At 42.8% G+C, this 25,533-nt stretch overlaps 1 protein-coding gene across 4 annotated transcripts in view; it reads left to right on the top strand.

Moving 5' to 3' along the window:
- Positions 1 to 441: 441 nt before the first annotated feature.
- Inpp1 (inositol polyphosphate-1-phosphatase) overlaps positions 442 to 25,533 on the top strand; it is a 36,673-nt gene continuing 11,581 nt past the window's right edge. Inside the window, exons 1-6 of one of the 4 annotated variants that reach the window (XM_085837115.1) lie at positions 442 to 1,629; positions 2,275 to 2,365; positions 10,507 to 10,581; positions 20,303 to 20,554; positions 22,849 to 22,909; positions 25,278 to 25,478. In XM_085837115.1, coding sequence (XP_085693241.1) covers positions 20,351 to 20,554; positions 22,849 to 22,909; positions 25,278 to 25,478 — 466 coding nt within the window. In that variant the 5' untranslated portion in view covers positions 442 to 1,629; positions 2,275 to 2,365; positions 10,507 to 10,581; positions 20,303 to 20,350. Of the gene's footprint in view, positions 1,630 to 2,274; positions 2,366 to 10,506; positions 10,582 to 16,467; positions 17,955 to 17,974; positions 17,998 to 20,302; positions 20,555 to 22,848; positions 22,910 to 25,277; positions 25,479 to 25,533 lie in introns of those variants that run through there. The other 3 variants (XM_021166124.3, XM_029479834.2, XM_029479838.2) reach the window with 3 other exon arrangements.

Below are 25,533 nucleotides of genomic sequence, written 5' to 3'. Positions count from 1 at the left end.
GCAAGCAAGTGACCCAGTGAGATATGTATTGTAGGGTAGTCTCTGCACCTGCAGAGAAATGGGCTAGAGTCATAGCTCCTACTCTAGCCCCTCCCCAGTTCTGCTCCTAGATACAAATCTACTCCCATCTCCTTATGGTAAATGTCATATTTATATTATCCCTTGATTTTGCTGTCATGGATATGATTTCATAATTAATATCAGCAGTAACACCAAGAATGGACTTAAGAGAATGGAACTAAAGGACAATATGAGGATCTAGGCATGGTGGCACCCATCTGTACTCCCAGTACCCAGAAGGCAGAAGCAGGAGGATAGTGAATTTGAGGCCAGCAAGGGTTATAAAGTGAGACTCTTACCAAAAACAAAACAAAACAAAACAAAACAAAACAAAACAAAACAAAACAAAACAAAACAAAACAAAGTAAAAGTGAGAAAGAAGGCTGAATCCCCTGAACCTGTGAGTGAATGAAAGGCGGATGGGGAATGGAAGTGGGTGAGGTGCCATCGCAGTGCTGCGGATAAATGGGAGCTTGGGGAGAGGTTGATGAGAAAGCCTGCTGGCTAGAATTGTTGAAGAGCTTCCCAGTTCCAGCCACAGAATAAATCACAGGGAAGCCGTGGATAAATCTTACCAAGACAGAAGGGCCCAGAGCACTCACAGAGACTCTGAGCCCCTTCTATCCCAAAGTTGAATGTTGCCCTTTTTAAAATTCTTACCCAGAATTTTTAAAATTCTGCCCTTTGTCCATCACCACCCATTTCTATTTCCACCTACCACTCCCAACTATATCTTTAAGGCACACTGAGCGTTAGTGTAAAAGGGTTGCAGCAAGAGATGAGTTTCCCACCCAACATGTGCTTCTTGCCTGGCTGGGCCTTGACCCACAACTAATAAGGTCCAGAAGACACTGCTCTGACTAAACAAACATGTAGGAACCTAGACGCTTCTATTAGAACAGGGGGACTCATTCTAGCAGGAAGTCCAACTTCACAGCTTCAAACCATCTGCCAAACCCATAACACCAAGGGTTCAAATGAATGGAGGAGGAATATTCTCAAAGACTTTGTGGGTGCTTCTGAAGAAACAACGCACACCAAGAACTGTGGTTGAGACAACCCTGACCTTTCTGGCCCTCTCAAGCAAATTGACAACGCTTCACTTGTGACGTCGCGGAGGCCAGACTCAGGCTGGCTGGCGTGGGATGCCCTTGCCCGCCCCAGAAGCAAGAGGCCACCCGCCCGGGGGAAAGAGGCGGGGCCGGGACCTGGCAGAAACTGGGCTGCACTACTGGAGCCAAGAGAGGCAGGGCGCCTCCCCGCCTTCGCTGCGGTGACCTCCGGTGTTTTCCTGGCCGCTTGCCCTCCGGCTGTGCCCGCCACAGGAGGATTGCGCCAGGTCCCAGCGCGACCACCACCAGGCGTTGGCACTCCCTTCCTCCTCTCTCGCCCCTCCTCCGCCTCTTCCGTTTCTTGGGGAAAGGCTGTATCCTCCTTGGGGCTCTGCATCCTCGCTTAGGTAATCCGCTTTCCTGCTTTCGCCACCCCTCCCCGGTGTCCAGCGTCTCCACCTCCGCGCATTTGGGTCCCCGCGAGCCTTGCACGCTCCATCGCCTCTGCAGAGGGCAGGTGAGTCGGTGTCCGGCCGAAGACTACTGGCCTCCGCGCCTGGGCCTGCGAGGTACCGGGTCGCTGCATCGAGGCCTCTCTGGCCTGCCCGTGCCCACCCACACAGAGCCGGAACCCCGAACCGAGAGGCTAAGCTCGCGGATCACGCCGCCCCCTTAGCTCTGCAGAAGCCACCGAAAAAAAATCCAATGGCCCGCAGAGTAGCAAGCAACTTTCTTCTCCTGTTCGGTTCTTTCCATTCCTACCACTAGCCTCTAGGTTGAATGAGCTAGCTGATCTGAGAATGGTCAAAAGCAGAGGCCCAGGTTCCACGGGTAGGTGGCGTAGCTGTCAAGAAGTAGGGGAGCAGTTTGCCTGAGAGATGCTTCTAGCGGTGGATCCACGTTGACTGCCTCTAGAGACCCATTGGATGGGTGTGGACTAAACAGACCGGGGGTATATTTTTTCTACATTTTGAAGTATGGTTTTGTGAGACTTGTCTAGGCAGTGGGTGTGGACAGCATAGAAGGGTGTCATCTAAATGATCTAACCTGGCTTTGGTAAAAATCATATGGACTGTCAGACATGAGGTGTGAAAGAAAAATCCAGGGAATACATGTTAACAAGCACGGCGTGTACTTTGGAGATTTCTGTTCCTAAAACTAGGACCGGAACACGTGGAAGTTTGCCCACTGTGTGAGGGTGTTCGTGTCAAAAGGACTGCGGCTTGAGGCCGTGCGGACAGGACTCTTAATGTGTATGTATCCCATGCAGAATGAAACTTTCTGTTTTGTTTTGTTTTGCTCTGTTTTGTTTTGTTTTGTTTGGCTCCTTGCCTTTAATTCCCAGTTTTAATCAGATGGTAAGACTTAGGTCCACCCACCTGGTAACAATCTAAGGAAGAAAACAACCCCACTACTTTTGGCTGATGGACTGGCAAGATGACCTCAGTCAGGCATCTGAAAGTACAGAATGAAAGGGAAAATACAGGCAACGGGAAAGCTGATTTTAACCCCTGCACGTGCCTGTTTGCTGTTTTCTTAAGAACTTACATTTAAAGGACTTTTATAATATTTTTGCAGTTAATTCTTAATCATGAAGAAGACTGAGTAAGACGCATGAAGTTACCCTTCAGTTTTTGAATAGACTAAGAACTCTTCTTTGCAAGTTTTTGAACTAAGCCACCACTTACACCTTAGACTCTCACTCTGTAGTGTGAAGTTCACTATTGCACATTTAGATTACACTCGTACTTGGAGTAATTGGAGAAAAAAAAATCTAATTTATTTTTAGACACAGAAGGCCAATAAAAATACAAGCCATAAAGGTAAATCGTTATATAGGTATTTCCTCTTCTACTTCGACCTTGAATAATAATTAGAAAAATGATGCTTTATTCTATTTCATGTTACACCAAAACTGCCTAAAAGATAAATAAGTAATCAATTAAAAACAAACATCTTCCATTTTAAAGAGCGGCACAGATGTGGACTTTCCCCAGGTGGGAGTCTTGTATAAATGTCTTTGTTAAAATACTTTCGGTGCCCTAAGAAGCTCAGAATGACTCAATGTTGGGCTTTTGTCTGGCTTAGTTTGGAAATATAAGTGTTGCTTCCTGTTTCTCACAATTAGTATGGAGTTGTGTTTCCTAAACGTAGCTGTTTACTAACAATGGAAGATAATAGTAGAAGGCTAGACAGAGGGGGGGAGGGGCATGGTTCACTGAAGAAGTAGTCCCTGTCTCAAGAACCCATACAAAAGGTGGGTAGGCATAGCCTTCCTCTAGCACTACCAGCATTCGGGAGGCAGAGGTGGATTCTTAGGACAGGCTGACTAGCTAGGGTAGCTGTAGTGAGCTCCAGTTTCAGTGAGAGACCCTGCTACAATAAGTAAATGGAGAGTGATGGAGGAAGACACCAAACTTCAGCTTTGGGCTTCCACATGCATACACACATGCATCTACAAACATTGGACCATGCATGCATGCACATATACCACAACCACATACACCAAAAGATACTTATACCACAACCACATACACAAAAAGATACTTATACCACAACCACATACACAAAAAGATACTTATACCACAACCACATACACAAAAAGATACTTATACCACAACCACATACACAAAAAGATACTTGGTTGCAACTTGGTTGTTTTGTCGCAGTGTTTAGCTACAAAGCTAGGGTCTCAGGTATCCCAGACTGGACTCAAACCCTGTGAGGCAGAGGATAGCCTTGAGCTTGAGCTTCCTGTTTCCCCCTCTCCAGTGCTGGCATTACAGGCGAGTGCCACCACACTAAGAGATTGTGCAAGGTTGGGGATGGATCCCAGGGCCCCAGGCATGTTTGGGATCCACCTTACCGACTGAGCTCCCTCCATACCCCACAACTTAGTACTTTACAAGTCATAATTTCAAAAATACAATTAAAATAGACAGCGATGGTAACTTTTTAAAAGGATAAGCAATGACAAGAACCTAGGCAGTCCTGAAATCTGCAGGTGAGAATGCACTGTTGCTAAACTGTGAATAGCTGTGAATCATTCAGGAATTATCTATATAAAAGGTTCTTTAATAAAACTGATGTTTTACTTATGTAATATTTATTTATATACTATTACCCATTTAAGAAATCTACATATCGTATTATTCTGGTGATTGTTGTAAGTGTATGTATGTAAACATTTTGGTGATTTCATTTCCATCTTGATATGTACAAAGTTAATCAAGTCTTTTCATATTATTAAGTTTTTCCATTAGTGGATTTTTGAAAAAGATAGTCTTATGTAGTCCAGGCTGCCTCAAATAGACAGCTGGGGTTGGTCTTGAACTGATTCTCCTTCTTTTGTCTTCTTTCCCCTCCAGAGTCCTAGGGTCATAGGAATGTCCTGATTAGTGAATCTTTTATTGTTGCTGTTGTGTATGTGTGGTATATTTGTACATACATGTTCCAGTGCCTGTGCACACACATGTGTGCTCATTCATGGAAACCAGAGGTTGACTTCAGGTGTCATCTTCAACTATTCTCCAACTTAATTTTTGAGACAGGGCCTCACTGAACCTGAGTTCCCCAATTCAGTGACGCTTGCTACAGATCCCAGGAGCTCTCTGCTCCCGTCCCCGTGTTGGCATTATAGGCAAGCCCAGCTTTTTATGTGTGTGCCAGGAATTGGAGTCCAGCTCCTCATGCTTGCACAAAAGACATGTTACTGAAGGAGCCATCTTCCTGATCTCCTTATTAATGCATAATTAATAAATGCATCTTTAATTTACAATGACCAGTAGTCCATACGAAACCATTGCCCCGATATTATCACATAGTAGATGTATGTTACCTCTTTCTGATGAAAGAAGAAAATCAGCAAATCAGCATGCAGTTTCAAATAATTTATCTATAGCTTTTGCTGAAATGACTTACAAACCTGTCCAAAAAAAAAAAAAAACCTATATTTGACCATAAAAATAGCCATTTATATAAAAACAAATAACATAGAATAAAAATATCCATTAAGGTTGATTATCACAATGGGGAATGTATTCGAATTTATTTTCCTTTCCATTTCTCCTTCCTCCCTTCCTCCCTCCCTCCCTCCCTCCTTCCCTTCCTTCCTTCCTCCATTGTTAGAAAGGGAGGTTAATTGCATGCTGGTTTTAACCTTAAGCAACTAAATAATTTTTTCTGTTTTTTGGATTTAGGGCTTTTCTTTGTAGCTCTGGTTGTCCTGGAACTCACTGTGTAGACCATGCTAGCCTCCAACTCAGAGATCCACCTGCCTCTGCTCCCAAGTGCTGGGGTTAAAGGTGAGTGCCACTATGCCAGGCTTACAGCTGAATACTTTAAATCTCTTAAATTAATTATCTAAGTTTAAACTAATTTAGCTAACTTTACCAGTGATATTTAAATGTATGTGACAATGCTAAGCTTTCCATTGGTATAAATAGCCAGTGGAGGAAACTAAAATGACCAAATCTTAATTTTGCTTCAGGAAAACATAACTTGGTAAACAGTGATGCCCTGGCTTTTCTTATTAGCAGCTTCCTTTTTTTTATGTGTTTGAGTGTTGCATTTGAGCACACTGTGCATCCCAAGATTGTATTATTTACCGGAAAAACCTGTTTTTAGTTGTAGTGTCGCTCAGCCTTAGCACACACCTTTAATCCAAGGGTTTTCAGCTCGATTATTGTAAACAAGATTAAATAAAAGCATCTAAAGTTGGTGAAGAGGCAGAGCAGGCAACTAGATGACAGGGTGTGAGTACAGGATTACTAAGAAAAATCCATAGCAAGTAAGAAGAGGTCAGGAGGATGGATAGAGAGACACACAGGAATTAGAAGGGAGGGGCATGCAGTTTGAAAAAGCTTTTTTGTGGTGGTGTGAGAGAAGGCATTCCTGCTGGGACATCTGCTGAGGAAGGTCAGCTGGGTGCTTCCTCTTCCTCTCTAAGCTAGCAGGCTTTCCACCCCAGCATCTGGCTCCCAAGTCTTCATTGGTAAAATCGAATGATTGAGATTTTTGTTAGAAAATGACATAGGAATATTTACCCCTCTCTCTCTCTCTCTCTCTCTGTGTGTGTGTGTGTGTGTGTGTTTGTATGTGTGTGTGTGCTTGAGAGAGAGAGAGAGAGAGAGAGAGAGAGAGAGAGAGAGAGAGAGAGAATGTGTGTGTGTGTTTATCAATTCATGTCTGGTGCTCAGGGAGGCTACAGAGTGTCAGAGCCCCTGGAAATGGAGTTACAAACAGTTGTGAGTCACATGGATGCCTCAAATCAACCTCTAGAAGAGCATCCGGTGCTCTTAGCTGATGCTCTGGCTCTCCAGGCTAGCTCCTACAGCCCTGCCTGTAGCAGCATTTTCAATGAGGAGTTGAACTACCAAACTTCAGAACTTACCTCTACTCAACTCCTTAGAATTTACAGGACTTGTGTACAACCTCAGTTTGTATTAGGAATGAGTAGAAGTCTGTTTTAGAGTTATGAGTGATAGCTAAGAGGTGGTGATGTACACCTTTAATCCCAGCACTCGGGAGGCAGAGACAGGCAGATCCAGCCTGGTCTACAGAGTGAGGTTCAGGACAGACAGTGTTACACAGAGAAACCCTGTCTTGAAAAAAAACAAATGATAAAAGGAGATATGAGTGATTATAAGCCTCATTAATAGAAAATGGGAGAAGTAAAAATAAGAATGAGATCAGGGAGATAAATATTAAGTAGTTTATGGTTAAAATGAGCAGGAATGCAAGAGTACTCTGGATATTTCTGTGGCTTTAATAAGCCAGGCATATTGTTTAGTGCTCTGATCTTTCTAAACTAATGATGCTATAAATACTCTTTTATCAGTTCCTTTACTGATAATTCATTGGAATTCTGTGTTGCTCTCTTCCATATCTTGAAACATCTGTTTAAGTGAACACCTGGTTCTGGGTAGTAGGAACAAAGATGGTGGGTTCTGTCCTGCTAGGCCTGGCAACAGCACTTTGTAGCCTATGATCTGTAACTACCTGCAGCTTTTGGGATGGGTGTTTTAGGTCAAGTTATTTATTTCTACAGAAAGAAATCATCACCATCACCATCATCTAGGGAACTCTTTGAAGCATTCCTTCAGCTTATGGCTTCTAATAGTTCTAAGGTTTGGATAATGAATACTCCTTTCTAAGGTCAGTTTTGGTGTGAGAAAATCCCTTCAAACATGTCTAACAGAGCAAAAATCAGCCACTGATGACAACTCCTCAGTGTATCTTGGGGAGAGGAGAGTGTGTATCCTGTTTAGAAGGCATTTGTCAGCTTCGGAGTGAGGAGTATGTGCCCAGAAGGTGCCCTAGTAAAGCCCTTTCTGCCCTCTTTTTATCTTTTTATCTTTTTACTAACCCGTTCACTCATAACTAAATCCGGGACTATAACACATGGCCTATTAAAAATCAGTGTAGTTGCTGTGCAAAATCAACACTGAGACCTACAACAAAGTTCTTTGTTTAACACACACATACACATACAACACACACACACACACACAACACACACACAAAGAACATTGTTAAACAAAGAATATATATACATATATATACATGTATATACATGTATATATATATGTGTATGTATATACATACATATACAGACATACACATATATATATACATGTATATATATTGGGGGGCAAGGTCTTACTGTGTTAACATGGCTGGACTCAAACTCACAAAGATCTGCCTGCCTCTGCATCTTTAGTGCTGAGATTAAATGTGTGTACGACTATGCCCAGCCTCCCTACATATTTAAACTCTTACCCCAACTACTTTTTAAAAAATTCAACCAACAAATATTCATTATACCTTCATAGGTAGGTGATAAATGTCAAACACATTTGAGATAGGCATATCTGTGGCCGAGTAGTTTTGTTTTGCAGGGTATATCATCTCAGCCATTTTCTCAGATACATTTTTGGCACCATGAACATTCACAACATTGTGTAGCCATCAGCACTGCCCATCTGCAGAACCAGAACTCATTAAACACTAGTCCTCCATCAATCTTTTCTCCCAGCCTTTGTTGCTATGAGCATGACTAGTATAGGCACTTCATTTAAATGGAATACTTGTACATTAGGGTGGACTTATCTAACAGCATAGAATCTTCAAGGTTCAGTGCATCAAGCTTCGGATTTCATTCCTTCTCAAGGCTGAGTGATACTCTCCTACCTCTTTTACACAAAAAGTAACTGTAAAGATCAAGGAAGTTTTGAATTGGAACAGACTATAGACATCATCCTTTCCAATCAGCTTCTTTGATATTTTCCTTTTTTATGTTTACAAAATAAAGCCAACAAATCCTCTACAGTGTAAATCATATGATCATGTGCTTCAGACTGGACTCAGTGAGTCCCTCAACCCTCAGGGAACCAGGATTTTGGCAATCAGGTGGACAAGGAGTTGGCGGGATGACAAACAGACAGGGACACCAGAGAGAGTGCTGTATCTGAATGTAATTTCTCAAAGTGAGCATCAGATTATAATACAGAAGAGAATAAGGAAGTTAGGTGACACATCAGCCAAGGTACATTGAGGTTACTGGATGCTTAATGACTCTTTACACAAAACAGAGGAATGCATACATAAAGACTAGCAGGAATTAGGCAATATAACAACTGAGACAAAGTCAGCTCTATCTAAGGTCAGCTATATTCTTAGAAGCCAGGTGTGAGGTCTTTACATTCCCGGGGCAAGGGCTTTCATGCTCAAGCCATAGTTTTAACTAGGGAGTTCCACTCTAGCCAACCTTCTCATGAATAATGCAATACTGTAGTTCCTCTTTAAACCACAGCCCAATCTTCTTCCTAAACCATTGTAAATTCCTGTATATGGGAGTGACTTGGCTGTTATTCTGAGTGATTTTGTGGGGTACTTTCTTCTATTAAGTAATGTAGTCTGCCATACATAACTATAATAAGAATTCTAAACATACTTTGCTAAGTTTGCCCTGAGATTTCTAACTCTATGTAGTAGATAGTAATGCCTGATTTCTTACACTATCTCTCTTACAATCCTGGAGGCAATTCTGAATGTTACTAAATAGTTAACATTCTTACTGAATTCCAAGCCCAGAGTCAGCTCAAGGACTGCCTAGGACATTGGTGAAGGCCAGGAAGCAAAGTTCAATTTTGCTTAGGTATTTGACAAATCATTGCTTGGAGGCACCTATAATAAAGCAATACTGAAAGAAAGCACACAGATCCATTCACTGACTAACACAAGGACAGGTTTGGAGCATTTGTGCTACGGGATGCCAAGGCTCCAGGAGACCAATTTCCGTGAAACTTTTTGCCTCAGGACTGTGGCCAAGCTTTTGGGCTTGCCACGCAGGCTTCAATGGAGTGGGTGTGGCAGTCATAGGCATATAGTCATCAAGGGGTAAAGCAGAACGGGGTAATGTAGCAGGATATCTCCCTAGGGAACCATGGTCCTCACTCCAGAGCTGTAAAGGCCTTCTAAACAGAATGTACATTCTATCTTCCCAAGACGCATGCTAGGATTTGAAGGTGTTGACTAGAAGCCTCTTTCCTGTGGGCTACACTGGGTCTTTTTCTACAACACACTTGAGTGGTCTATATTGACAGTAAGAACAATTGTTAAATGAGTTGATACTTTCAGTCAGTGTTGGGAGGGTTCAGAAGGACTTGGGTAGCTTCACCTTGACACTCCTGAGAAGAGGGAAGCTCAGCTGTGGAATTGCCACCATCAGATTATCTAGTAGGCAAGTTCGTGGGACATTTTTACTAATTGCTAATAGATGTAGGAAGACCCCACCCCAGTGAGTGGTCATACTAACCCTGGGCAGGTGGTTTATGGCTGTAGAAGGAAGGTAGGTGAGCAAGCCAGAAACAGCAAGTCAGTGAACAGCATTTCTCCATGGTCTCTGCCTTAATTTCTGCCTCCAAGTTCTTCCTTCATTTCATACCCTGGTTTGCCTGGATGATTGTAGATTGTAATCTGGAATAAACCCTTTCTTCCTCGAGTTGCTTTTGGTCAACATTTTAAGGCACTCATAGAGAAGCAAACTAGGACAAACATCTAAATGTGGCCAACAACAATCAAAACTATAAGTCAGGCTTATGCTTCTAGCACTTGGGAGGTTGTTGAGGCAGAGGGATCTCATGAGACCAGACTGAGCTGTATAGTGAAGCCCTGTTGGTGGCAAAGGTGAGGGGAGAGAGGGAAAGACATGAGGGAGGGAGAAACAGAAGCTAACATAGACCTTTAGCTTCTTCAGAACTACAGTGAGTTAGACTAACCTGTTTTTATAAGTGCCAGGTATGCCATCACCATTTGAGAGTTAGGAAAAAAGGGAAATACTAGTGTGAAGTACATTCATGTCTATAATCCCTTTTGTTTGCTTTTGATGCAGGGCATCGCTACATAGCCCAGGCTGGCCTTGACCTACAGATCTCCTGCTCCAGATTCCAGACTTCTGGCATTACAGGTATGTACCATGGTCAGTTAAAATCTTCTCATCCTTAATTAATTTGTTGATTAATCAATTAGTTTTGTGTTTCTGGAGAAAAACCTAGGGTTTCCCTCATGCTAGGCAAGGGTGGTAATCCTAAAATATAGTCCCAGTCATTATATCCCATGTTTAATGTTGTTTACAACAAAAACAATTTAACTTATTATTTTAATGATTTATTACTAAATTAAGGATAGGCTGCCTATAAATGAGACAGTATAATTTCATATTCTGGCTCCGTGCTCAAGAAATGTAGTTCATTTGTTTGCCATTCAGTGAGAGATTTTTTTCTCTTATAATCAATATGGAATGTAAGTAGACTTTCCTATAAACAAATATGGCCCAAGTGCCTAACAGCTCCTGGCTAATGCTGATAAAATCCAAGTATGCTAAACACCAGGCAAGGGCAAAGTCTGTACTGATAAAACCAAGGGAAATTCATCAGTCAGCACTTATTGAACACCTCGGAGTATGCCCTGAGAGTTGTAAGAAATCACGTGTGTTTTCAGTATCTTGCAAACAGAACACGGATAGTAAGCAAATGTATCGTGTGTTTGGGATCTAGGTTAGAGATATAGCACACTCTTGTTCTGCTCATGTGTGTTTGTGTGTCATTGTGTATCTCCCAGGACCAGAGCTGAAGGATTCAGAAATGGCTCTGCTGGAGGCGCTTTTCTTTCTACACATGTATTAAACACACACACATACACACACAATGACACAAACACACATGCATGGCTGCCTTCTTTAATGGCAGAATGCTTTGTGAGCAGCCTCTGTGTCGTTGCCTGTTGTAGGCATTGATCGCCACTGCTGTGTGAATGCTATGTTCTTGGCTTCATTTTATTATTGGTGTATATTTGAGTTATTGCCAGTGTTAGCTCACTGGAAGAAGAGTTCTCGTGAATACTCTTGAACACATCTTTTAATGTATGTGTGCATATATTATTTGTTATATGCGAACAAAGGAAATTGCTGGATCAAGGATTATGTTTACATTCAACAAACCAGAGTGAGTTTCCAGGAAGTTGCACTAGCACCATTCATGCTACCACTTCTTAAGAGTTCATTGCTCCATTCCTTCAGGGAGATGCAGACTTTTCCATCTTTTTAATGCCAGTCTCACTGGACATGTGTTAATGCTGAGATTTACTGGAAAAAAAAAAAACCAATTACACCATATTGGACCAAATTTAAAGCAAGAGTTATTAAATATTAAATACTGACTAAGACATGGATTTTTGGTAAGGACATTCCCTAGAATTTCCCAGCTGAATGGCCCTGAGACATGTGTCCCAGGGGTTTATAAAGATTATCCTAGAAGCAACCATACTCCCCTGCGAAGCTTGGTTTTTTTTCCAAGAACCTATAACTTCCAGAATTCCAGGAAGTTACCTGGTCCTCCAGCAGGTTGATTTTGGGAATTCCACATGTAATGATATCCTGGTGAGGTTGTAGGTGCATTTCTACTTTCCTTCCAGGTAGTTTCTCACCTGGTTATTGAGCATGTGTTGTCAGAAATGTGCTATCTTTTATGAGGTGCTTATTTAAGTTTCTTGCCCTTGAACAAATTCCAAGAGTGGTAGACACATAAAGGGGTAGAGAAAGAGAGAGGAGAGCCTCTGAACCAGGGAGAATGGCATATGAAAGTGTTCAGTGTGCCCAAAGCACAGAGACAGTGTCATAGAGAGACCATCCAGGTCACAGAACAGGCAGTGCTCCTGGCTTTTGATAAAGTTCAACCAGGAAAGGATATTTTAGTTTCCAGAAACTTTAAAGGATTATAAGTCTCTGGTGATGCTCGTGGTTCCATTTCTTCTAGCCCAGGTGGCCAGGTGAGCACTTGAGCATCTCCACGAGCATCAGCCCAGTTACTGTTAACAACCTGTACACAAGATTGTACCCTGGTCTAAAACTCCTGGTGCCTGGCGTCTGCCCCCCTGCCCCCTTTTTAATTTTTTTAAAGTATTTATTTTTGTGTAGCAATGTTTTGCTTGCATATATGTGTGGGCACTAAATGCATGCTTGGTGCCTGTGGAGGTCAGAGGAGAGAATCTGATTCCTTGGAACTGGATGTATGGATGTTTGGTTGTAAGACACCCGTGTGAGTGCTGGGAATTGAATCCAGGCCCTCTTAATCCTTAAGCCATCACTGGCCCTGTCCCTTTCCCATTTTTTTAGGACAACCTCTAATCATTAAGCCTCAAAGAGGGCAAAAGGGCAGAGTCTATCCCCCCAAAATATCAGAGTGGAGCTGAGCAGAGCCTTAGCCACACCTTGGCATTCTTCATGCTAGAGGGACTCCTGGATAGCTGCATTCCCTTGAGAGAGATGATAGCAAGCACTCTTTTATAAAACACCCAGGTACTCTATGGGTCCCAAACCGTTCCTCCTCCTGCCGTAGCTGTCTATTGAGCTGGGCATCTGTATAGCCACTTCAGACCACCATTGCTTGGGAGGTAGTTAAAAGAGTGACTAGGATGTTGAGTTGTGTGGGGTTGGGATGCAGTCGGTGTATAAGGGGCATAGACACGGCCTCTGCAGACTCAGTTTATGTCAGAAGGAGGGGATGACAACAGAGACACCGTGAACTATTCAGCCATTTTTGAGAGCCACCCATTTTGTTGAGGGCCCTCATAGAGATGCAGTCTTGTACTTCTCTCGCTGTGGACAACAAAGACACATGGCCAGCTTCTGGCACAGCCAGGGTCTTCTATGAGAACAGAACCCTCGTCCCTAGAATCCTCAAAGAGTCTCCTAACAAAACATGTTCTTCATAGAAAAGTATCTCTCCCAGGCCACCCTCAGATGATTTGAGATGAGGCCAGAGTCTCCACATGGCATCCAGGAGCCAGAGTTTCCACCCATAACTCAGAAACTGAAGTGAGCAGATCTTGCCTTCATAAAGGGACTTTATTCTAGGTTTTTCAAAGCATTATAAATAGTTCCCAGGCTCTGGGATTTAATGAACTAGTAAATTTTAAGTGAAGGTTTCAGTGACCCACATAACTCCTGCCTTGTACTTTCTCAAGGAAGAACATATGACTGTGGTGTCTGTGAGCTTGTACTTAATAGTTAGAGCTGCCATTTAGTACCTACTGTGTGCAAGTAGCCTGAGCTAGTGCCTTTCCAGATACCTCATTTCATCTTCAGACATCACTGCGAGGTAAGCTTTATCCTTCAATTGCAGGTGAGGAGAGGCTCAGAGAGGCTGAGTAAATTATCAGATGCCACACAGCTAGGTTGCAGCTGAACCGTGTTTAGAATTCAGGTCAGTTTGATTGCAAAGCTTGTTGTGCCTTTCACATTATATTGCTCATTGCCTCTTAAATTTGTGTAAAGTATTCTGATAATTTTATTTTTCTTTTCATACGGGGGATCAAACTCAGAGCTCATGCCTGCTAGGCAAGTACTCTAATGCTATGCTGCTTCCCTAGACCCGGATCTGATTTTAAACTTCTGAATTTGTTATCTTTTGAGATAGGGTTTTATGTAGCACAGGGTGGCCTTGAATTCACCTTAAGCTTCCCCACAATCGTTCTACTCCTACCTTCTGAGTGCCGGGACCACAGGCAAGCCTACAGCCAGGTCTGACTTGCCTGCAAAGTTTTAATGAGACAAGAGAATAGGTAGAAATTGAACATGAGTCTTGTCTTTGTAAGTAAGGCTTTTTGTTTTGGATTTTTTTTTAGGGGGTAGGTTGCATTTGTGTGTGTGTGTGTGTGTGTGTGTGTGTGTGTGTGTGTGTGTACAACTATAAATACAGGAGCATGGGAAAATGAAAGGACAACTTTGGGTGTCTTCAGTTACTCTCCACCTTACCCTTTGAGACAGGGTCTCTCAGTGAACCTTGAGCTCTCTGTTTCCACTTATCTGCCTGACCAGTGAGTTCCAGGAATTCACCTGTCTCTGCTGCCTTTCTCCTACAAGCTAGGGTTACAGGCATGCACCATCATGCTCAGCTCTCTGAATGCTGAGGATCAAAATTCAGCTCTTTATAGTTGTGTGGCAAGCACTTTACAGACTGAGCCAGCCCAGTCCCCACTCTGGTTTGTTTGCTTGTTTTGTTTGTTTGTTTTGTGTTTTGTTTTTGACTGACCTACTTCTTTTTTTTTTTTCAGTTTTTTTTTTTTTTTTCGCCAATTAGACTTGAAAATTTCCCCAAAGCCAGAGATTCTAATTCTGACATTGTGACATAATTTTATGTCTGTATATGCTTATATGTATTGGCATTTGTGTGTTGTATGTGAAGAATGAAGCTTCTCCAAACCTTTTTCGCTGAGCCATGACTTGGTAGATCATTATAGAACAAGGCTTGCAATAAAGATGTTCTCACTGTGTACCTAGTGGACTGGCCTCTAGGGGCTGGCTGCTAGAACAGCAGCTGGCTGGAAAATTTATCTCATAGAAATAAACTTCTTGACCACACAAATGAAGAAGAAAAGGTTCCCCATTTTTACTACTATCTGGCCAGAAAGCAAAGGACAAAGGGGTGGGTTGTGTTGGCCTCTCTCAGGAGAAGTGCTAAGAATGGGGCTGGGCTCCTCTAAGACTGGAATATTGAAGTCCTGATGCCAATACCTCAGACTGTGACTGTGCAGTCTAGTGCTTTTACCCACCCTTCTGCCCCTGGCTTCAATCAACCCTGAATCCTGAGTGGGAAACATTTGATGAATGTGTGTATGGGTTGAACACACACAACTGCTTCCCTTACAGTGGGACACCTATTTATTTACAATGAGCTAGATGTTGTTAGTAATCCAGAGATTGCCACAGACTAACCTCTATTGGGTCTCTGATCTGTAGAGAATGGGTTTCTGGTTGCAGGTGAGCAAGGGTCATTGACAGACAGACACCGACTCAAGAGAGAGCTGAATCTGAATGTAAACTGTCAAATTAAGCATCAAAACTTTTTATACAGAAGAAAATAGGGAAGTTAGGTGACACATCGGGAAGGTACAATGAGGTTAGCAGATGCTTAATGACTCTTACACAAAACAGAGGAATGGGTACACAGACTGGCAGGAACTGGGCAATAAAACAACTGAGACAAAGTCAGCTCTCTCTAAGGTCAGCTATATTCTTAGAAGCCAGGTGTGAAGTCTTTACATTCCTGGGGCAAGGGCTTTCACACTCAAGTCATGGTTCTAACTAGGGGGTTCTGCTCTAGCTAACCTTCTCATGAATAATGTAATACTCTAAAGCCACAGCCCAATCTACTTCCTAAACCATTGTAAATTCCTGTATATGGGAGCGACTTGGCTTTTATTCTGAGTGATAGTGTGGGGAGACTTTCTACTAATAAGTAATGTAGTCTGCCATACATAACTATAATAAGAATTCTAAACTTACTTTGCTAAGCTTGCCCTGAGATTTCTAACTCTATGTAGTAGATAGTAATGCCTGATTTCTTTCACTATCTCTCTTACAATACGAGAGGCAATTCTGAATGTTACTGAATAGGCAACATTCTTACTGAATTCCAAGCCCATGGTCGGCTCAAGGACTACCTAGGGCACTGGTGAAGGCCAGGAAGCAAAGTTCAATTTTGCTTAGGTATTTGACAAGTCATTGCTTGGAGACACCTATAATAAAACAATACTGAAAGAAAGCAGACAGACCCACACTCTGACTAACGCAAGGACAGGTTTGGAGCATCCGTGCTATGGGAGGCCACAGTTCCAGGAGACTAAGTTTCTGTGAACTTTTCGCCTCAGGACTGCATCCAGGCTTTTGACCTGTCATGCATGTCACTACTGGAGTGTATGTAGCAAGAGATGATTTAAAGTGTCAGGGGATGTGCCTAAGTTCTATGCAAATATTGAGCCATCTTACACGAAGATCTGAGCACACATGTATTTTGGTGTCTGTGGAAAGTCAAGTCTCTAAAAACACTGAGAAATGACTGTTTGGAGGAAGGAGCTCTCTAGAGGTGGCATGAGGTCACATGGGTGGGTCCTAGTTCAGTCTGACTAAGTCATTATAAGAAGAGGGAGACATGTCAGAGTCGAATGCCCACAAAGGAGAGGCTAGCTAAGGACACAGAGGATGGCGAGGAAACACATTTCTGACCTGGAGGCCACCCAGTCTTAAACAGCAAATGAATACAAGAAGAATTAGGGATTTGTCACGATGGAAGCCTCTGTCTATCCCCATCACCATTACCATACAGTTGGTTTAGAGGGACATCACTGTACAGTGAACAGGTCTCTAGTAAGGCACTTGACAGTGAGAACAATCAGCCGAGGAAAGGGCTTTCCTGAGAGTAAGAGGGAAACCAACTGCCAATTAGTGACAAACTGAGCTCAAGGCTAGCCTGAGCTACAGGGTGAGTCACTCACAAAAGTCCAAAAGCCAGGAATGTAGCTTGGTATAGAGTATTTATCAGGCATGCTTATGCCTTTACTCTAATAACACAAGTGTACACGTGCATATGTACACGTATACACACACACACACACACACACACACACACTCACAGACACACACACCTACACACCTACCTAAAAATAAAAGCAACCACTACCAACAACAGACTTGCCTAACCCTGAATGTGAATCATCTTCCCTGTAAGGTTTCACTAAGGCTCCTACCAACTGGCCTCCAACAGAGGCTGTATAGAGTTAGTAAAGGCAAATAAATTAAATTTGCTTTTTAAAGTTATTTGAAAGATAATTTCCATAGAAACCCGAAGAAATTTGTGCCAGTGTTGACCCCAATTCTTTTCATATACAACTTGTCGCAAGAATTCCAGGTATGGGTTAAGTGCCCAAGGCTGTTCTCTTACTTGCTTGAATGAACTTAAGATAAATGGGCAGAGATAAGAACGGAGCTTACAGAAACCCTTAAGGGTGAGTTTGGGAGAAGAAATGAGCTTTCCTCCCAGAAAGTAGTAGGTCAACCATCTAATTAGAAAGTTGTACACGGAGACAAAGGACTTTCTATGTTATCCCAGCTGGTCTCAAACTCCTGGGCCTAAGCTACCCACCTGCTTTCATCTTTCCCAAGCAAGGACTACAGACTTGGAGCACTGCTGGGAATTTAGAAAGTACTGTATGTAGGTTGTTTTCTGGAGACCTGGGACCTCAGAGAAAGGAAGTGAGCTGGAGAAGTGCCCTGTTGCTTATGCTGGCTGGAGAAAGTCTCAACTGAAACTGGACAAGGAACTTGGAGTCTGGCAAAATGTGACAGTGGTATCCTGGGCCAGAAGAAAAAGAGGGTACAGTTGACACAGTAGGGTGACTCAGGACCTGAAAACTCAGAAGTGGAACTATGAACGTCTAGAGCCCAGACCTCTGGAGCATCACAGTCTGCAGTTCACAGCTGAACATTCTCTCCTCGTGACCCAGGTTCCTATACTTGCTATATCCTGTACTTGTAATATCTGCTCAGGTAGGGAAAATGACCATTACTAGAAGAAGTCAGGATCAAGGTGGGGGAACTCTGGGTTCCCTGAGGTGGCTGGGTGGAAACTTACCCAGTATTTTCTTACCCAAAGCTTACAGTATTTTTTCAGATTAAGAAAAAAAAAAGATGGGGGGAGGGATAAAGATTAGATTTAATGCTGTTGAATGTGATAACTTGCTCAAGTCTGGAGTGTATTCCTTTGTGTCACTATGCTGCTTCCAAATGAGAAGGAACTTATATACCCTTGGTTCATTGGCTCTTTGCTCTTACAATAATGCAGAATGTTTGCAATAAATCAAGTTATGGTCACCACCTTTCTACTCTTGTGGCTCATGTGCTACATACAGTGAGACTATGCATGCATCTCTGTGTTGTTCTATGACATCATTTGTGGCTAGTATTTATATAATGGATGCAGTAAATTATTTCTGAGTTCAAGTGGCTTGGCTATATGAATGCCACTTTTCTTCTTAATGTATAGGTCCAGAACAAAGTAAATGAATCTTCTAACAGGTTTGAATCTGGAAATAAAGAATAAAGGGCTTTTAAGGAGCCGTGTTTGCTTGAATTCTTCTGTATTATCTTGTAGATCTGACAACGTGGTAGCGAACCTGCCCCAAAAGCAAAACAAAACATGTTTATTTAATGTCTTTCCTACTTTAAATAATTTTAATCAACCTTGTATGAAAATATTTTAACTCTTATTTTCTTTTTTTTTTTTTTTAAACATTAAGCCAGTTTCTTTTTCTTTTTTTTTTTCTTTAGATCCATTTATTTATCATATGTAAGCACACTGTAGCTGTCCTCAGACACTCCAGAAGAGGGCGCCAGATCTCATTACGGATGGCTGTGAGCCACCATGTGGTTGCTGGGATTTGAACTCTGGACCAGATAACTCTTATTTTCTTACCAGAGATTAGGGAAGGACTTAATGGTACTGACTGAGGAAAGAGGGTCTTGGGTGGAATTTGGTCCAGTTATGACAGCAGCTCCCTGGAAGCCTGTGTGTTTCCAGTGTCAGGGAGTTAGCACCTGTCTACTACTGCCCTCCAGAGAAGACCACTGGCAGTAAAGCAACTGCAGTTGTGACAAGGGACATCTCTCTGTGTTGGTCATCTTTCCTTCATTTCTGTTGAGGAACATATTTCCTCAGGAAGAAAAAAAAATTGTTTTTTGAGCAGACTTAAGACAAACAGGCTCTAACAGTTTGCCACACCCCCACATCAGTGTTTTCACAGCTGAGTGGTTCCCAGCCTCAAGCTTCTTTTCATAGAGGAAACTGTTGTGATAATAAAGAACCCTGATGTGGGGTGTGTGGGGGCAGTTCTGAGCCCCATGTTTTAGTCTTGTGTAACCTTTTTTAGAAGTAACTCAACCCCCTAAGCTTCCGTTTCCAAACTGTATGTCACACAGGGCAGGGTAATCCTCACAACAAAGGAAGCAGAATGATTCAGGCTTTGAACAGGAAGAGGACCACAGAAGCATTTTGAGGCAGCACCAGTAGATAGGAGCCAGGTGTGGTGCACACACCTTTAGCCCTAGCATTTGGGAGGCAGACGCAGACGAATCTCTTGAGTTTCAGGCTACCCTGGTCTACAGAATGAGTTCCAGGACAGCCAGGGCTACAAAGAAAGAAAGAAAGAATAGAAATAATGATGTAGGCATACTACATAGTTCTTAGAAGACAGAACTTCTCAAGTCCAACAAGGTGTAAGTCCCCTTGCTTTGGTGTGCAGGCTGCTACTTGGTGGCAGATGGAATATGTCCCTGGAATGTTTGAGTGGAGTTGGCTGTGAGCTGCTTTATAGTGCTTGCCCAAGACTGGCCTCAGAGTCTGGAAGACACAATGCCTGCTGCTCATCCGCTTAGCACATGGATCTGGCAGCATGATTGTCATCCCTCACCATTCTCACAGAGAAGAGAATTACGTCAATGTAATTGAGATAAAGCTGTGTCATGATTAAAGTCCTTGTAACAATCTGCCTTTCCTCTGACGTTGTGACACTGTCTTGCTATGGCCCTGTAACATAAATTCTAATTCAAGGCTTTTTCTTTTTTCTTTCACTGAAAATTCAGTTCTTTGAGAGTGTAATTGGTTTACATGACTTTTGAGAAATACGTTTGTTTCAATCTTTAGATTGTAATTGCAGTCTTGCACGCTGAAAATGTGCGGGGACTCACTAGCAGGTCAGCTTCCCTGACAGGTTGCTGCCAGCTATGTGTTAGTGGGAGAGGCACCCTGACATCATCCCTGAACTGCTTTCTCTTTCATATTCTTGTGTTCTTGCAGCTGTGAGCCAGAGGGTGGGTGAGGCTGAGAAAGAAGCAGGCTTTAGAAATGTCAGACATCCTCCTGGAGCTGCTCCGTGTCTCCGAGAAGGCTGCTAACATCGCCAGGGCGTGCAGGCAGCAGGAGACCCTCTTCCAGCTGCTCATTGAGGAGAAGAAAGGTGCAGAGAAGAACAAGAAGTTTGCTGCAGATTTCAAGACCCTGGCGGATGTGCTGGTGCAGGAAGTTATAAAGCAGAACATGGAGAACAAGGTAAGAGGTCAGGCCACGGTGGCTGCAGGACACCTGCCTCCGTGCCTCCTCTGGCCCCCTCAGAATAAACAGCAGGCCTTTTACTGACTCTTATGTTCTCTTAGGTTCAAACAAACACCTTGCAGCCCTGCCTTATTTTTATTACAGTATTAAAATGGTCTTTGCAGGAAATCATTGAAGTATAGAAAAGCAAACAGGATGAGGGTGCTCAGATTCCTAACCTGAGTATATGGTATTGACCCTTTTACTTATTGATGGGTTTCTTGTTAATAAATAATATATGCTCTCTGCACCAGAGCACACTGAGCTACATGCTCCCGAGGGCCACTGAAGCTTCCCTCTGTGTGTCCATGCTCTGACCCACTTATTTCAGAGCAGCGTTTGGCTTCTCAGCTAAACCATTTATCTAATGTTTTGCTTTGGTTATGGGCTTGGAATTAGGCGAAATCTCCCTTTATTCTACTATAAAAATATGGTCATGACAAACACTGATTGTGATTCTATGTGTGGAAATGGCTAGAAAAAGCCAGGATTCTTGAGTCGTAACAGTAACACCAGCAAGCAGTGCTCACTGAGTACCAGGCTGCGTGGATTTGACTTTGTTAACCCTATAAGGATTCTGTAAGGTTAGAACCATTGTTCTACAGGGATGAGGCTGTCACAGAGAGCTGGAATAAGTTGCCTGAATTGACACTGCACAGCATGACAGCTTGAGTTCTTGAACATAGGAAATATTTTCTGAGTCTGTGTCATTGGGCATTCTGTCGTCTTTTATATAACTCCCCCCACCTTCTTTTTTTTTTTTTTTAATTTGGGAGGATGGAACTTTATGATAGAAAATAATATAAAACATGTCAATATCTTTATTGAACTTTTTAAACCTGAGGACTACTGTAGAATTCAGTAAAATCTTGACCACCAGTGTGAGAAGAGAATACATGAATTATACAAAATCTCCATAGACTATATATTTTTTTCATGCCCTTTACTACCTGGCTTTGGTGAGCTAAATGAAGGAAGCTTGTTTTCTGTTGTTACTAGTGGAGACCCTTGGATACAAAGGCGGGTTGGGCAACTGGACTGGATATATGTCAACATTTTATGGGTTGATATGTGCCTCTAAACAATAGAACAAGCTCAGGCAATTGTTCACGAAGTAATGCCAGAATTTATTAAACAAATACTTTCCATTTGAACTGCTTTAGATACTTCTATTTCAGGCCCCCTCTGTCTGCATTCCTCTGAATAGCTCTGTAAGCAGGTGTGGGGGCTGGGGAACTGGCAGATTGCCAGCTCTTGTAGGCCTGTTCTCTTCTGCAAAAGAGAAAAAAGAGTAGCAGGCAGTGTGGCCATTGGTGGTTTGACCCTCTGGGATGGGCAAGTTTAAGGCTGTCAAGCAGCTCCTTCCCCAAACCAGCAACATCTCAGTCAGCAGTATTTGGGGGCGTGGGGGGTGGGGGAGAGTCTTCGAAGGGTCAGGAATGAACTGTGTTTATCTGAGCATAACACAGAGATGAGACAAAAGTCTCATTTGGTCCCCTGTTCACTCTGTGTTGATGCTTAGGTCACAGGTTACTACAGTATTTCTCTTCTTTTTTCTTCTTGTTCTCTTTTCTGTCATCTTCTAGCCTGGAAGGTAATGACATTCCTGACAGGTGCAGAGATGCAACTGAAAATGGAAATAAAACCTGAGACTGCCTTCCAGCCTCTTCTCTCCAGCTTTAGATTATTTTAGGAACCGGAGAGATGGCTTAGTGGTTAAGAGCACTGGCTGCTCTTCCAGAGAACCTGAGTTAGATTCTAAGCACCCATGTGACATTATTATAATCATCTAATGGGATCCAATGCCCTCTTCTGGTGTGACATACATACAGACAAAGTACCCATATACATAATATATATATGTATATATACATATAAAATCTATTTTAGAAAAGGGAATTATTTGGGGGACTTGAGCATTCACAGGGTAGTGTTGGGCACAGAATTAATATATATACCCAGTCCTGTGGCTCTCCAGCAGAAAGCTGAAAGGACATCAGGAAGCCAGGACTCAGCCGTTTTCCTGGCAAAGGAGCAGGAAAATATTAGAAAACTAAACACAGAATCAAGCTGACTTAGTTCCATGTTCAAGCTGACTTTTGCAATGGGTGTTTTTGAGTTTCAAATCTAACTCTGCTCATGGAACTAACTCTCTTAGGACCTGATTGTGGAGGTGGTGGTGGGGGGGGGGGCTTTGCTGTCATTTGATTTTTGTTTTTGTTTTTGTTTTTGTAAAACTCTGACTCATTCAGTTTCCAGGCTTGGGGAAAAAAGTTTTTGGAGAAGAATCCAATGAGTTTACAAATGATTTGGGTAAGTATAAGAATCTTACTGTGTTATGTAGTAATTATCATATTATTCTAATCTCTAACTCAGACCATAACATAAGTTAATGCTAGGAAGCTTTTGGGATAAGGAGCATAACATGCTTAAGTATGAAGCTTTATTTAGACTCTACCTCAGAATACCATGACATTTAAGTTAGAGAGAAGCAAGGTGGTTTCTTGGAATAATTCAGCAGCCCATGAATCATTCTAAATTTAAATGTGTAGCATCTTAGTAAGTGTGACGTAGCCTTTAGGAAAATTCTATAGCCTTTTGACAATCTAATGTGCCCATTGGTGCCCCAGAAAAATGTTCATCTACATGATTGAGAAGATATTGTCTGGGTGGGATTTAAGTCCTTTTGGGGTCCCCTGGACTCTACAGCTCTTGACTGAGTGTAGCAGATACCTCAGTCCTGGATTAATGCATGGTGTTGCTCCAGTCGCCCCTGTACTTCATCTCAGAACCTCGGTAAAGGTACTTGGCTTAACCAGAAACTTCCTTTCATACAAGTTTTTAATTTTATTTTTCTGTTGTTCGGTTTGATGTGACCCCTGCTGTGTTTTCCAGACGTGGGGCAGAGACTGCAGGCATGAACTGCCCACTTGGCTTCTAGCAAGTTTTTAGTATACATTTCTATGACTCTCAGAAGACAGAAATCTTATTTAAACTTCTAAAAATTAGAAATAAGTATTGTGATTGACTCAAAATACATTTAATTTACAATCCTACATCTGACTATAAACAGTTAAGTGCTTCATTTGCCTAGAACTAAAGAGGCAAAAAACATTCCATTTTCATTTTCCTGTTTGTAAAAAGACAGAGAAACATGGATCTGAGTCTGTGGTGCCTGCTGGCACTACTGTGGGGCTTCCCGCTAAGTGTGATGGAGACAGCTGGCCAAGCTCAAGCATATGATATACTCATTTGAATGGCCCATGATTTTCAGTAAGCTGGAAGCACCACTAAGTGTGTGGCAGTTAGCCCCCCATTTTAGCAGCCTAACAAAACACAAATTTAAGTATATTTCAGTGACTGATAGCTCAGTCATTGCTGTGGGCTGGAGAGGCAGCTTTGTGGTTGATACCTGCTCGGCATTCCTGGAGAGCCTGCTCTCAAACTCCAGCACCCCCCAAACAAGCAAAACATGAGGAGTTATTACTGTGATCAATTGATTCCCACTGAGCCCTAAGCTCTGCTGAGCCTATCAGATCTTAGACTTTCCTGAAAATTCAGTACATCCAGGTGGTGCCTGGAGCATTTCCAAAGAGCTCACAGGTGCTGCTGGTTGGAGCTTTTGGGGTAGGTAGGAGCGTGGATCTGTAAACCCGTCCCCCCCCCCCCTTCTTTTAAGAGGTCTCACTAGGTCGCACAGCCTGCCTTGAACATAAGCAAGCCTTCCTCTGAGTACTGGGATTACAGGAGTGTCCAACCATATTCAACTCAGCTGTCACTTTTTACTATTAAATCTGGTATACCTTTTACTTCTGTGTAGACAGGGTCTTGTGTGGCCCAAACTGACTTTCTAATTTCTGTGTCACCAAGACTGGATCTAAAATCCTAATCTTCTGACATTCACCTACAACATGCTGGGGTTTTAGGTATTGCTACCATGTCCAGCTAACTTTACCTATTTTTCCAGCCTCCTCCTTCTTTTCTCCCAGGAGGCTGGCAACCAGACTCATCAGGGGCCCAAAGTGCATATTTTAAGAGCTGCCAATGCAGGGCCTCTTTTCTCTGTTTCCATTGGAGAGGTGGCCAGCTAACACATGGCTTCCAGCTGCTGTCACAGAGGGGAGTTTTTGTGTCATTTTGATCCACTAAGTTTTACTGCATTCAAAATTACTATGTTTCATCTGATATTACGGAACATAAGCAATATTTTTGTTATAAGCAGTATTACAGAAGGAAGTAGAAGCATTTCTGTATGTGGATACAATCTACCTGTTCTTTTCAGTAACATTCTGAAATGGGCAAAGCAACCTACACGCTTGAAAAGTCAAAGTCAAAGCTAAGTAACAGAGCAATCATCAAAGGCTGAAGAATGCCACTTGGTCTGTGCTGCCCCTTAAATAGAATGGAGAACTTTGTCCATGTAGACATTTCTCTGGGCAGCAGGCTTAGTCCTGGAACCTAGCCTCTCCGCGGAGTTGAAGAGTGTGGCGCCACTAGCACCCACAGCATTGTAAAGTATGGCTGGTGATCTGGCAATTGGGAAGGTTTCAGAACCATTGCTGTGGCACCTAACCGATGAGTTCAGCTTAGCTGCCCAACCCCCTCCCTGCCCGATGCCGTCTGCTGTTTCCTTCTCCCAGACTGCCTGGGAAACAGTGGCTCCAGTTTGTCTTTATTCTAGGGGAAAAGATCACAGTGGAGCTGCAGTCCACGGAGGAGGAGACGGCAGAGCTTCTCAGCAGGGTCCTTAACGGAAACATGCTGGCATCGGAAGCGCTGGCTCAGGTGGTTCATGAGGACGTGGACTTAACTGATCCCACGCTGGAGTCCCTGGACATCAGCATCCCTCACGAGAGTCTTGGGATTTGGGTGGATCCCATTGGTAAGTGTAGAGCCGCTCCATGTGCGTTTCCTTTTCGTTCTAGCCCATAGTGTTC

Source organism: Mus caroli, unplaced genomic scaffold, assembly GCF_978045245.1.
Source record: "Mus caroli unplaced genomic scaffold, Mus_caroli_1 scaffold_1, whole genome shotgun sequence".
NCBI lineage: Eukaryota > Metazoa > Chordata > Mammalia > Rodentia > Muridae > Mus > Mus caroli.
The sequence above is the reverse complement of the archived record's forward strand: the minus strand, read 5'-3'. Positions and strand labels throughout refer to the sequence as shown.